At 40.1% G+C, this 14864-nt stretch overlaps 1 protein-coding gene across 1 annotated transcript; it reads left to right on the forward strand.

Annotated features, from left to right (window-relative positions):
* Positions 1 to 1297: 1297 nt before the first annotated feature.
* Positions 1298 to 13620, forward strand: jam3a (junctional adhesion molecule 3a). Its single transcript, XM_080888903.1, has 9 exons — positions 1298 to 1445; positions 8511 to 8582; positions 8692 to 8805; positions 9025 to 9177; positions 10067 to 10269; positions 10861 to 10960; positions 11965 to 12094; positions 12179 to 12230; positions 12320 to 13620. Exons 1-9 carry the CDS (start codon positions 1382 to 1384, stop codon positions 12353 to 12355), a joined length of 924 nt encoding a protein of 307 aa, XP_080745029.1. The 5' UTR covers positions 1298 to 1381; the 3' UTR covers positions 12356 to 13620.
* The last annotated feature ends 1244 nt before the right edge of the window (positions 13621 to 14864 follow it).

Here is a 14864-nt window from a genome sequence, read left to right on the forward strand (position 1 = left end):
TGCTCCCACAGAACCAGACCATCTAGTCATGAACTCTGTATATTCAGTCCGGCCTTCTGCCTGGCAGCTAAAGCTTGGGCACAATTTGGGTCATGCAACAGGACAGTGATCCCAAGCACAGAAGAAGATCTAAAAGAGAATGGCCCAAAAACAAAAGAACCAAGGTGCTGCAATCAAATGCTGTGGTTGGACCTTAAGAGAGCTGTGCATAAACAAATGCCCATAAACCTCAAAGAACTGAAGCAATGTTGTAATGAAGAGTGTGCCAAAGTTCCTCCACAAGTCCCTTTAGGCCTGTAAAAACTCTCTTTTTCACATGTATGCGTCTCAGGTTTCCATCATAACGGTTCTTTAAAAATGTAAAAAATGTGTCATGGAAGCTAAATGAAAGTGTGAGAAGTCAAACTGATAGTTGACGCTATAGTGGATGGACCTTTAAATGACTTTATTTTATTTCTCATTCCAGTTTCGATGTCTATTCCATGCATAAAACAGAAGAATCAGTTCACTGTATTCAAATATCCAGACGACATACTCAACATACTCTTAACATTGAAACTGATTGTCATAAATATACTCACACCTACTGTATCAAGGAAATTAAATAGAGAAATTATTTTTTTTTCATAGAAATAAATCAGTTTCTCATCCACTTTTGATGATCAAAACACTGACCTACATCCATCTTAAATCATCCTGATTATGCATTTCTCACCATTTTATCTTATATGAAAAAGAGGGACAGTCCTCCCGAGCATACAGAAGAGAGCAGCGTTACATGTTTATTTACAAGACTCTGATGCAATGATTGCCTTGTTCCCTCTCCTCTCTGATTCAGTTCAAACACCAATTACAGTGTCAGCTCACTGGAGACTTTAGCATGAGTTGTACTTCTTATTCACACTGAACTGGGGAGAACAAAACAAAGCATCATCCGTAAAAGATTATATCCAGTCTGTTAATCTGCATCGGCATCCTTTTCTTCTGATCATGTATATAATGCGTCTGTCTGTCAGCGTGAGCAAGAGATCTCAAAATGCTGCTTGATTTTCAGCTGTTATATGTTTCTTTTAATAAAGGGGAAAAAATCTTCCCTATTATGGTCTTTTAAGGTCCCAAAAAGTAAAATAACCACTAGAGGGTGTAGGTCGCCACTTTCCCACGAGAACATACGGTCAGAATTGTGCGTGTGTGTGGAGGAGGAGGTGGAGGGCATGTTTGGCACCGCCTACCGCCTGTCAGACTTCGTTCAGGGCGCAACCCCACACAGCAGCCCTTGTAGCTATGGAAACTCGTCGATGGCAACATCCACCAGTCTTTTGTGCCCTCATCCTCCTCTTACCTCTCAGAGGTGCTGAGTGTGTGCAGCTGTAACCGATAAATGATACGCTGCAAGATGGCGATTGCGCGACTCGTAGCCTGTTTTGTGCTTTACAGCAGCCTAGGTGAGTTTTCCCCCGCTTATTCACAAAGCTATTATCATATCGGAGTCGGCGAGGTGCGACTACAGTCAAGTTAAATCCGAGCTGTAGCGGTTCTGTCAGCGCTACGAGCCGACAAGGACGTTTTTTAACGTTAGCTTGACGTGTAAACGGGCTGGGAAATGTCAGGAAAACGTTTTTGTTGTGTTTTGTGGCGTTTTAACAGTCTGTTCATTATCGATTGAAGATTGTATTTGATTGTTTTACGCTTGAGCAAACCTCACATCCGAGCTGGAAAATGACGTAGTTGTCAGAGCACCCTTGACGTTTTGAATTTTTTTTTTTTTACGTGATTTTAAAAACGTGTAACCTAGCCTAGAAATCATACATATTGCACGCTCACTTGTCGACTAATTTCTAAAGAAATTTCCAGAATACAAACAATGCAAACGTTACTTTAGTATAAAAAGACGGCAGCCACATGGTGGAGACCTGTGGTACACAGAAACACGGGCCTGTGAATAATATATATTTAAAATGCTTTGTCTTTTTGGTTGTTGCATATATGTATATGCATCATATACATTTGAGGCTGCTTGAATTTCATTTTATTGTAGTTTGACCTCTCCTGATCACGTGGTGATTGATCGATAGTGATGGTGAGTGGGGTGCCATGAGTGAGGCAGGTCGAGGGCAGCGGTGACAAGATGATGTGCAGCAGCAACAGCTAGAGATTTGTGGCGATCAGCTGATGCTGGATGGTTGCGTCGGCTAATTGGCTGCGGGTGGGTGCACCACTAAGTGTTGAACTTTTCACCCAGGTGCTCTGCAAGCAGTAAATCAAATGACTAAGCGGAGATGACAGGCAGAGGTTCATTTGTTATGCTCTCAAGTTTTGGTTGTAAAAACTCCGAGCTGTGTGTGAATGTAGCTCACGATTTGGTTTATGTTCTGACCTTGAGCTTTAGGGTGCTGTCATGTTTGAATAATGAAAATGAATCGTTATTCAAACGTTTTGCATTTAGCATATTGTGATTCATGCTGCATATAACTGGAACGCACTGATGTGTAAAGCTGAATTATTTTAAGTTAAGGTAAAAATAGATGCCTTCTTGTGATTCTGATGTGCAGAAAATTGGATGTAATTCTTACATTGTTAATTTTTTTTTCCTTTATGCTGCAAGAAAATTGAAAAGTTAAAAAAAAGAAATGCTATTTCTGAGATTTTCCGGACTCAGAATTGGGCTTTGGACATTATGAATGAGACTTTGCATCAAAAATAAAAATCTGTAATCATTTGCTCATCAGCCACTTTGTTAGGTACAACAGGTAACTCAAATAGCTATTTAGCCAGTCACATGGCACAGTCTATTTATGCATGTAGAAATGGTCAAGACAACATGCTGAAGTTTAAACTGAACTGCGACATCATTGTTGATGGCTGACGGGTTTGTCTGAGTATTTCAGAAACTGTTGATCCACTGGAAATCTCCCATGAAACCACCTCTGGGGTTTACTATAAAAGATAAGATATCCAGTAAGCAGCAGTTCTCTGGTTGAAAATGCTTTGTTGATGCCAGAGGTCAGAGGAGAATGGCCAAACTGCTTTGAGTTGATAAGAAGATAAATATAAGTAAGTAATGAGGACACGCAGAAGAGCATTCTGAATGCAAAACATGTTGAACCTCAAAGCAGATGGACTACAGCAGCAGAAGATCACACCATGTGCCACCCCTGTCAGCTAAGAACAGGAAACAGATGTGCTCACCAAAACTGTACAGGAGAAGCTTGGAAAAATGTTTACTGATTTGATCTGATGATGGTAGAGTCTGAATTTGGTGTAAGCAACCAGGAAGCATGGATCCATCCTTATATCACTATTCAGGCTGCTGCTGTTGGTGTAATGGTGTTGGAGATGTTTTCTGGGCTCAGTTTTGGCTGCTTAATACCAAGTTTGTGTGATTTAAATGCCTCAGCCTGCCTGTGTAGTTTTAACAATGTCCACCCTTCATGACCACAGTGTACTCATCTTCTCAAACCGGCTTCTTGAACATGACAATGACTTCACCATACTTAAATGGCCTCTGCACTCACCAGATATCAAGAGCTTGTCTCAATGAATGCCTTTGGCATGTGGCGGAACGGGAGGTACAGATCACGGCAACTGCGTGATGCTATCATGTCAGCATGGTCCAAAATATCTGATTCCCCCACCTTGTTGAACATATGCCTTGAAGAATTAAAGCATTCCTAAAAGTAAAAAAGGTCCAACCTGGTATGAGCAAAGCGTACCTAATGAATTGGCCGTTGAGTTTTTGTGTTAGGATTTCATTAAATGCTAATTGTCTTGAATGATTGTTCAGGAGCAATTGATACATTTTTCTGTCAATAGATGATAAAAAACTGCTAGAGTCCCATTTCCCACACACCACAAAAATGTATTCAAATTGCTTTTTCCAAGTTCATAAAGTTTACAATCATATATTCACATATGAGAGGCAGGAACCAGAGGATATCTGGTATTTTAGTGTTTAACACACGCTCTATCAAATATGAACATTGTTGGCGTTGCTGTTTTATGTAATTTAAGCTGCGTTGTTATAGGTTGCGAAAAATGAGTTATATTTTATCGGCCTTGTGCTTTATTGGGACTTCATTTATATTTCATCTGTCTGAGGTGCTGCAGTCATTGTGTCACGTGCGTAGCTTGAATGAACAGTTTATTTCCTCCCAGTTCTTATAACAACATAACCAACTTAATCAAATCTGCTTGAGCGTTGAGTTGTTCTGTTACGCAGTCACTCCAGTATGCTGTAAATCCCAGTGGGCCTCCTCGCTCCATCCACTGTCTTCGGCATATTTGCTGCGACTGCACTGGAATGTCTGGGAAAAAGCTTTTTATAGATTCACTGGATCAACAACTTTTTGTTGCAGGGACAGGGATGGGTGGTTGTTTTCATATTTAGAGCGTAAGAGGATTGCTGAATGTGGCTATTTAAAAGCCAGTTTCTCTCAGAACTGACTATAGACCTACTTTGTCTTTGCATTAGAATGACAGAGGGATTAAAAATGAGCCCCTGTTTGCTTTCCAGCAAGCGCTGAGATTATTTTCATAATTCAGAAACATTGTCTTCTCTTCAGCCTGCACCGTGTCACGGGGGAAGGGAGGCTACCAAACATTGTTGTCTGCGTGCTTTTATTTTAAGCTCGCATTAGTAATTAGTTATACATTGTCATGTTAATTGACTGTGGTTACTCTTTCCCACGTCCTACATTTTGCATTATTTGGAAGAGAGATGAGAAAAACCTTTAATAACATCCTGTTAACGCCGTTCCTGCTTGTACAACCGGTGCGCACTGATTCTAGATTTTGTTCGCCCCAGATAATAAAGGCTAAAAACTTGTTTTTCTCCATGGTTTTTGTTCAGATGAACACGGGAGATGTATCCTCTAAGGAGATTTTGTCAGCGTTACAACATACTTATGAAAACAGATGAACTCGAGCAGATCTGTTTCCTGTAAACTTTGAAAAGCACATCACACACGGCCGTGTTGCAACCCATAACACTGCGAAAGCAGTTGTTTTCTCTTACGTGATACTTTGAGTCTGCAGTGTGATTGCAGCTGCAGATTTAATTAAACGTTCCAGTATTTGAAAGAGCTTTTGTTTTTCTTTCTTTCTTTCTTTTTTTCAAAAATATCGTTCCTCAAAACGAGTACCTCGCAGATCTGGAAGAAGCAGTTCAAAGGGCATTTTGAAGGGTCAGTACGTGTGTATGTCGAGGGAGCTTCAGTTGGACGGGCCTTCGTCGCGTCTCTCGGGATGTCCAGTCACTGCTGTGGTAAAAATAGCCCTTGATGTACAGGGTGGGAAAGTCAGCAGCAGAGACGGAAGCTGAGACCTGCGAGTCAGATCTCATCACTGTCCGCAGCTGTGCTTATAAGAGCGGATGCTTTGGTTGGACCCATGTTTTCATCACTTGAAGGCTATATGCTCGCTCTCCCTTTGGCTCCCAGTCACAATGTACAACTCAGGGACGCCCGTGTCCTAACAAGGCTGCTCAAATCCCTCGGAGTTAGTCAGAGTGCACGCTGCCTCGGGAAAACAGGAGGGATGTCTTGTCGTATTCAGGGGCGGCTCAGATTATTATTGTCTAATTTCAGCCTCTATTTGAAACCCTAACTACTGCCCCCACTGGGAGCGTGATTGCCTTCATTACTCAGCATGGGTGCTGTTCGTTGTGCGTGTACTCAGTAATTACTGCATTTGGAACAAAAAAATGTTGACTATAGGGTACCAAGGGAAGGTAGAAACCTACTTATTTAGCCTTAGCAAAGACTGTTGAATTATTTGTGTTTGCCGAGCAGTAATTTTCACATTTCCTTAATTCGATGTCACACTGCACACCCGTCTCGTCCCCAGATTCACGTATTTTCCACTTAAATTGGCATTCGGCGGACCCAAATTGAACAAAACTTGTGAATTACGCCTCTCGCCGTTATAATCTGACATTTGCAAAATAACACTGATTGCTTTCAGCGTTTCGCTCAAGCACTGAACTTAAAATAAGCGCGTCTCATGTGTTGTGTTTGTGCCAGAGGGAAACGAAGATGGTTGATTAAGTATGGTTCAAATGTGAGCTCATTCCCGCTGTGAAGTTATTCTTGTGCTTCTGATTTGATTTGTTTGGGGATCTTGATAAATGATTTATTTTGCAACCTCAGTATGAATTAGTATTATGATTTAGCAAAGGAGCTAGCCCTGAAAAAATACAAAAAAATGTACATGTACTTCTAGTAATATAATATACTATATACTAGATGTACATTATAATAATATAATGTAATTCTAGTAATATTTTAGTGTGTATGGTTTTTAAACGATGTGTAAAAGTGGATGAACTGCGCACCCCTTCTCTAAACCAGTATTTTTTTTCTTCAGTGAGTAAACGCTTTAATAGTACACTGCACCAAATACTGAAATGACTTGGGGGCTTTCTGGTCTACTGGGTGACACATCATTGACCATTTCCAGCTATTCCTCAGGGGCGCATCGTCATCCATAATATCTAACATAACTAGTGATGCAAACTATCTCTGCAGCTGTGTTTTTGTCAGAAATCAATATAAAGATATCATCTCTAACTCCCCCTTTTTTAATAGTTAATGTCCCCAGAATGGTTTCCAGTGTAACGGTCGCTTAAAAAAAGAAATTAAAAACTTGCATTCAGTTCAATTAAATTGTATTTATATAGCACCAAATCACAACAGCAGTCACCTGTTGTAAGGTAAAGACTCCACAATAATACAGAGGAAACCCCAACAATTAAACAACACTCTTTGATCGAGCATGTGACTGTGGAAAGAGAGAACAGGAAGAAAACTCTGTTATGTGTGTCTTATTATGATCAACTAATATAACCATATGTGCATTAACTACACTCACTTCTAATGGCTAAAGGACATCCCTGTTGCTGGTGATGAGCTGGGGGGTAAACATTTGGAGGGCCAACCACACTCAAACTTGCAGCCAGTTAAAAATCGCTGGTTAACCTGGTAACGTGACATGCAGGTGAGGGTACTGTGCAAGAGAAGCACACACAGAAGATGGGAACAGCAGGCTGTGCATAAAATTTGAACATAAGCTCCAGGCTGGAAAAGTGAGGCCAGAGGAAAATCTGCTTCAAATCTGCTTCCATTCTTTCTCCGGGTTTTTCTCCTGGTTGCAAAAAGAAAGTAAAATTACTGGACTTCACTGACCTATGACCTCAGTAAACACTTTCCTGAATGTTCTGTGTTAGTTTCACATCCTTTTGAAAACAAAAGAACAAGTTAGGCTTGCTTTTGCAGTTACCAAGTTGCTACTAGGGATGCATGCGACTACTTGATTACACATTAAAATGTTCTGCCTCTTGCTAGTTGGTACCAAAGATACTAGTTAGCTAAGTTACTTATTTGGTTTTTATTAATAAGCAGTGGCAGCTCCATCCCGGTGAGAAATGTTGTGACGCCACCAGCCACAAACCAGGGCTGTGGTTTGTTGGTACTGTGACATTAAGTACTGTGACTATTATATATGGCACAGTGTCCAACAGATTTACATTTAAAACTCAACTTGATTATCAAGACATGTGATTAGCGGCTTCAAATAGCTCTCAAATACATGTGCAGTTATTGTATGGCTAATATTTAACCTCATCACTTCACTTCAGTTCTGAATGTTCTCTGAGGGTTGACTTTTTCTCTTGTTTAAATAACTAGCAAATTAGTTACCAGGAGCATCCTTAGTTACTACTGCATGTGAGTGTGTAGCTTGAGACTACAACATAGGAATTCAGTGAGGTTACAGTGGCAACATCCATCTTCTATATACAGTTAATGTTTGGAGCCTTTCTGTTATAAAACAAGCAGTGTGAAATAAAGTCAATATAGCAACTGTCATGTTTGCTAATGGCTAAAGCCTGTGTGTCATTTACTTGGTCTGAGCCGGCTGTGCTGCAGTACTAAACACAAATCGTTTTATTCTGTCCTGCAACTTATTACAAGAGCATTGCTGATCCTTAGTAACTGAGCTAAAGTGACTTTGGCTCTTGTCTGCACGCTTACTTACATTGTCTGCTGCATTCTCGGTCTGGATTTCATCTTGCGCAGGATTAAAGCTGACAACAACAGCAACAACAAAAAATGGGTCATTATCCAAATATTTACAGAGTCCTTCGTGTCAAATCTCTGTTTTCTTTCATTATCATTTACAACTAGCCCTGGTCTCTTCCATCGACTCATCATAAGTCACGTTATTATCCAATTAAACGCCACAAATAATTCAAGTTAAATGTTAATGACAGTATATTTCTACAAGGAGTTCATTAACACCTGGAGGCGTCTTAAAAATGCATCCACCTTTGTGCTTAACGACAATAAATGTCCTTAAGACCCTCCAGGGGTTAAAAATATGTGGCACACTTATGTCAGCTATATTTGTCGGTCTAATCCAGTGTTTATTAGGCAACATGCCCGGTTTATAATGTCTGCTAATGAAAATGCTCGCGTTACTCAGCGTTTACTGCCTGTGTTTTTTTTTCTCCACAGGTCACATTCCATCATCACTTGGGGTAATCCTCCGGACCACGGACAAGATTGTTTGGGCAAATGAGTTTGAGCGTGAGTTGCTCGAAAATCACACTAACCTATTTAACCAAAGTACCGTTTCTTTTTTCCAGATTTAGCCTGCCTCTCTCTCATGCTGTCATGCGTTCTGTTTTCTTCCCAGCCATCGAACTGACCTGCTTAATAGAGTCCATCTCGACAAACAACCCAAGGATCGAGTGGAAAAAGATTAAAAATGGTGTTCCCAGTTATGTGTACTTTCAAAACAAGATAGCAGGTAAACCTCTTGGAAACTGTCTTTTAGAGAAACCAGTAGAGCACAGTGTTTCAAAGCAAAGTCGCAGCACTCAAAGCTTAGCTGAGTGAATGCTACCTTGAAAGACCTTGGCTCAGAATTCTGTTTTTAAGCCGTGAAGTCACGCTGTGTATTTGAATGAGCAATTGTAAAGTGTTTTTCACCCCCCCATCTCTCTCTCTTTCTGTCGTTCTCCAAAAGGGGACTTGGAGAGCAGAGCTCAGCTCAGAGAGCCGGCCAACATTCTGATCTTCAACGCCACTCGATCAGACACAGCAGAGTACCGCTGCGAGGTGGCCGCCATCGATGATCAAAGGGACTTTGATGAAATACTTATTAGTCTTGCAGTAAGAGGTATGGAGAGCAGAGCTAAAAGTCACTGCATGTCTATATCGTCAACCCTCTAAAGTTCTAATCACACTTTGTTCTTATAATCGAATAGATATTAAGATTATGTGGCAGTTTATACATTTTACACTCAATTTACTTCTGAAATATAAAGCTACATCATGATTGCTGTCACTGTGAGGTTGCCATGCATCTAACCGTTGCCTTTGAGGTGCTGGTAGATTAAGCTAGTGGCCTGCTGGGACAGCAATCACAACCATTTAACACCCACTTACATAAATCACTCGGGATATCTGGGGCTTGTGGCGACGTTATAACAATTCCAACTTTAACCTTACGTATCACTTGATGACAGTTCTCTTTGTCACCATACAGTGGCTGAGAACACACTTCACCTCAGGGAGTCGCAGACTTGTCTTTAGACACGGAGCCTGTTGCAGACCCTGGCCTGCACACAGAGAAACACAAAAAACGAGTGCCAGCAGTGTTTGCTGTATGTGGCATAACCACTGCCTGTATATAAATTGTGCACCACTATGGACTTTATGGACAATAACCCTGTGTGTCTGAAAAGTGAAGCCAGTGTGGATGCTCTTTAAACCTGCATTCTTTATAGTGACCAGCAGGTGGCAACACCTCTGGTTGCAAACAGATTGTGTGGGAGTCAATGAGGAAATCACCCACTTGGTCTTTGAGCTCAGTCAACAGTTTCCTGATTAATTTTATGGACGTATTTGCTACTTTTAAATCCTGGCCAGCAAAGTATGTTGTTACAGATGAAATGATGAAATGTTATCCTTTAGCCATTTAGTAAGTAAAAGTATCGCTTTCAGCAGTGTGTAAATGCTACACAACATTCAGCAGCCTGATGTGAATCTGTGCTTTTTGTGTGTAGTGAAACCTGTTGTACCACGGTGCAGCGTGCCAGAGGCCGTCACAGTGGGAACATCAACAGAGCTGCGATGTCTGGAAAATGAGGGCTTTCCCGCTCCTCAGTACCGTTGGTTTCACAACAATGAAGAGCTTCCACAGGATCCCAAAAACAGCGCAAAGTTTGCCAACTCTTCCTACAGCATCAACCCCGACACCGGAGGCCTGGTACAAAAATGACAAGCATCCTGTTGTTGCTACATTTATGGCTTTATCATTTCAGTTCCTATTGTCTGTGCAAAATATCTCTTGAGGCACGGCAGCACTCAGTATTTACTATTATTATTGTTAAATGAACAGATGTAAACTTCTTCTCCCTGCCTGTCTGTTCTGTTTGTAGACAGGACTCATTAGTGCCGGGTATTCTCTGTCAGAGCTTATCTAATGTAAATGTTACCCGCTTAATCTAAATAAAACCTTAAGCATTATATGACTAAGAGCAGGATTAACCCTCGTGTGTAAAAAGAGCCAGTAAGAACACTTATCCAAAACCTGGCATATGGAACAAGGATAATGTTGCATTTAAAGCCAAACTGATGTGTTTCCAGGTAAAAGTTTAACATCTGGCAGAAATTTAACCATGTTATAAAACATAGAGCGATGCCCTTTAATCTAAAATCTTACAGCAGTATTAAAAGCAGCCCGTAAATCCATCTGAAGGCCAAAATGTCGCTATATTCAACCACAGCCAGACATCCTATTGTTGACAGTTCGTCTGCGTGTCAGTGCACTGACAGTTTTCTAAAAATGTCTCCACAGAAATTTCGAAGGGTCAGGAAGGAGGACGCGGGGGAGTACTACTGCCAGGCAAAGAATGATGCGGGGCATGCACAGTGTCCCACGCAAATAATGGAAGTCTGTGAGTGACATTCACACCAGCCAAGCAGGTCTTTTGACAGCACTTTAAGCCAAAAGCAAAATCAGACACGTTCACTCTCAAGTTTCAAGTTAACACGGCAAAGAGAAAAAGTGTGAAATAACAGAAGGAAGCTAAAACATATGAACACAGACAGGACAAGACAGGCGCGACTTCACATGTAGGAATGAAATAAACTTTATCTCAAAGCAAACATCAATATTTTTCATTAATTTTACCCCAAGCACCACTGTTCCCACTAAATATTATATAAACTATTTGAAGGCCAAGCATACTTTGTGCTTATAACTGCCATTTGAAGGCAGCTAAGGGAAACTAATTCCCTCTGCTGAGCGTCATCCCTTTGCAACGAACTGGATGCAGGAAAGCTCCGGCTGTCCAGGTCAGTCTGATCCCAGCACCTCGCTGGGAAGCAACAGTTTCAGACACCCACGCCCCTGATATGCTAACATGCCCATGACAGCGTATTCTGCAGCCAGAACATGAAGCAGAAAGGATCAAGCAGCTGTCCACACAGTTAAAGTGTTTTTGCACACTATAGGCATTCATTTTGTTGTAGGAGTTGTTCATTTTTGAACATTTGAACATTTTTATAGAAAAAATAATGGAAAAAACAAACAAAAGACATTCACCATAATTCATGTAAAAAATCTAATTCGTTATTTTTATCACATTTATTATTAAATGTCAAAATTTGTTACTGTACATCATCTGAATTCTTCTTATTTAATGTGATAAGCAGACAAAGTTTGTTTTTATTTGTTTCATTGTTTGGTATCTTGAGTTGGTGTATTTAATGAACATGAAATTCTTCTTATTTTCATCGAAGCCAATAACAATTAAGTGAGGATTTTAGGAGTGTGGCAATTACACAAGATATACATAAAAATGAAAATGCAGCAATGATATAAGTCATGGTTAAAGGCTATCGATATGCCTCAGGCCACGTAACTCTCTCAAGAGCACTTCTCTGTGCCCTGTTGCAGATGACGTTGACATCCTGGGGATTTTCCTCAAGGTGTTTGGTGCTGTGGTTGCGTTCTTATGCTTGGCGGTTTCCATTTGTCATTCCTTCAGACGTGGATGCTTCCACAAAAAAGGCCACAATGAAAATAAGTGAGTACAGTCTGCAGCTCTGATGAAAGGATACAAAATCCTGACTTTTTTTCTTTTAATGCATTCTGTTTCACTTTATTTCAGCTACAACTGGCCTGCACAGAATAGCAGTGTTGAGTATGGAGACGCGGATGAGGTAAACTTACAAAGCACACCGCATTCGTTGGAAGTCAAATCCAAAAAAAAGAAAATCTAAGGTAACTTCCTACTTCCTGTTTTTCATAGGGTCATTTCCGCCACAAGTCTTCCTTCGTTATTTGACAGCCGACACAGAGGACGCGATGTAACCACGACGAAGTAAACTTGCAACAATGATGCTCCACTTGGTAAAGTTTGGAGTCTAACATGGCACATTATTCTCTGATGCACATCAAAATCAAATCAGCCGACTTGCCAAAGTAATTTTAATATCATTTTGTGGCACTTGGTTGAGTTTTGCAATGCCACAGATTTTTTTGTTGTTGTTTATTAATATTAAATTCCATGAAAATATTTGGTTTTTACATATTTTTCTCATTTTATACTCAACATAAAGCTACTGTACAATAAAACGATTTCAAAGCTGTGGAGGTCGATGTTTATATCACAGTGTCATCACAAAGGTTACTGTAAACTACATTCCCTCACTGTTTTTGGACAAATCCTCTTTTATAGCTCTTCAATTTTTTACAGTGGACGTAAATTGTTTACTTCATCCTTGTTCTTAGTTTGTTTCACATGCAGAGGACGAAACATGTTTTTGTACATACTGTAGTTAAACAGGCAATAAGTAGCAGGCTGCAAAAGGCTCATGAGCTGACTAGAAGGCACAATTTAATAGCCTATGACTATATTTACAAATGAAAACAAACATGTACAAGTACAGAATAAAGTGTGAATTTTAACACCATATATTCCAATATGCTGCAAACTCAATATGTACTATAAAGGTGGTGTTGATGATTTCTTGGAGTGCTGTTTCTGTGTATAAGTGACCTTTTGTGCTTTACTAATTATTTTGTGAGTATTGGACATATTGTCCAGGTTTGACTCAGTATTATAAATGTACATACATGCATATACTTTTTGGAGCTTTTCATTTGAATGCGTAGCACTCCATACCTTATTGTAAATATTGCAATAAACTGTTTATTGGAAATACATTTACAGTATTCACTGTTCAGTGTGTATCTGCAGTGTTGAGCCTGTCAGTAACAACAGTGTGTCATTTTAGACATTAGTGTCAAAGATGTGTGTAACAACTCAGGAACTGTTGTACAATCTCCACTGTTCATTTGATATTAATGTTATACGTTAATGTTATTTTGTTACTATTAAATATATTTCAGCTGAATTTTTGGAGTCTCAAATGTTTTGGTGGATTTTGTCCAGATGATTAAAGTGAAATATAGAGATACACAGACAAACAAGGTTTCTGTGTAGTGAGGGGGAAATCACGCACAAACACAAACATAGCTTGTCCATGTTGACTCAATCCAGAAATGTTTTTTGTGGTCCTCCTATTGCAGCTCTCTCTGGAAGAGACTCTCCTGCCTGGCAGCACAATCTCACCCTTGCCGCTTTAACTTTGTTTCCAAACCTCTCAACCTGAACTCAATCCCTCTGATACTCATTTTAATCCTGTGCCTCCTGGTAAATCAGCGAAAATCTTCACCATCTCCGGCTCAACCTCCTGTGTTGTTTTTACGGCCGCCGTCTCACTACCATCACAACACATGACAACACACAAATTATATATGCAAGTCAAAAAATCCAGAGTGGAGGAAAATTAGTGCAGGTATTACAGTAAAATGAAAAAGCTTTTTGAAATCAGTTGGCTCATAGTTTTGTAGACATCCAGAGTTTCATTGAAGCGCCAATCAACGCTTCATTAGGCAAGTTGTAATTATTATTATTCCAGTTTTTCTGAATTGCTAAAACACATTTGCTGAAACCTCCACCCATTTTCTCAAAACCTTAAACAGAACTACATTCACAAAACCTCAGATTCTTCTGTCAGAATCAAACTATCACTTCAAAATCAGTTTTTACACAACAAGTAAAAATATATTCACCACAGAATATTCGTTAGACACTACATCAGATAATTGAAGATACGGCATTCAGGGCATGTAGTTAACAGGAAATATTTAAGTGTATTTAACAAATGACCATAATTAGAATGATATGAAGTGCTGAATGTAGATAACAAAAATGAATTAATTAAAAATAAAACTAAATTAAAAGCACATTTCTGTAATTCACAGATTCATTCAACATCATCATGTCTTTGTGTGGGGCCAGTCCAGAGGACTTCATCCACATCATCCACATCACAGGCAATATTCTCCCATGCCAGGCAACATAAGAAAAACCTTCTTGAGTGCAGAAACCAGCATTGACTAGACTCCAAAGTTGTCCCATCACAGGTGTGTTCTATTGCCTCCAGTAAAGTTTCCCCAGTGTAGGGCTGCCGGTCATAGACCTTCCACCTCCACGCAGAGAAAAACTCTTCTGTTGGATTCAGGATGGGGCTGTAAGGTGGAAGGGAAATGTTTATAAAGCGCTGGTTGTTTGTGAACCATTCATGTATCAGGACAGCACAGTGAAAGTTCACATTGTCCCAAACAATGACATATACAGGTTGCACTGCTTGTTGATCCAGCTGTTCACGTGCAACCATGAAATCCTGTAGATGACCCAGAAATGTAAGGAGATGTGCAGTGTTATATGGCCCCAGGTTTGCATGACAGTGGAGAGGCCCGCAGTTACTTTGCCACCATGCTGGCCA

Source organism: Rhamphochromis sp. 'chilingali', assembly GCF_963969265.1.
Source record: "Rhamphochromis sp. 'chilingali' genome assembly, chromosome: 8".
NCBI classification, from domain to species: Eukaryota; Metazoa; Chordata; class Actinopteri; order Cichliformes; family Cichlidae; genus Rhamphochromis; species Rhamphochromis sp. 'chilingali'.

Coding starts and splice junctions, on each gene's coding strand:
- jam3a (XM_080888903.1), top strand. CDS start 1,382: ATGATACGCTGCAAGATGGCGATTGCGCGACTCGTAGCCTGTTTTGTG. Junction 1,446..8,510: donor TGTGCTTTACAGCAGCCTAG/GTGAGTTTTCCC, acceptor TTTTCTCCACAG/GTCACATTCCATCATCACTT. Junction 8,583..8,691: donor TTGGGCAAATGAGTTTGAGC/GTGAGTTGCTCG, acceptor TTTTCTTCCCAG/CCATCGAACTGACCTGCTTA.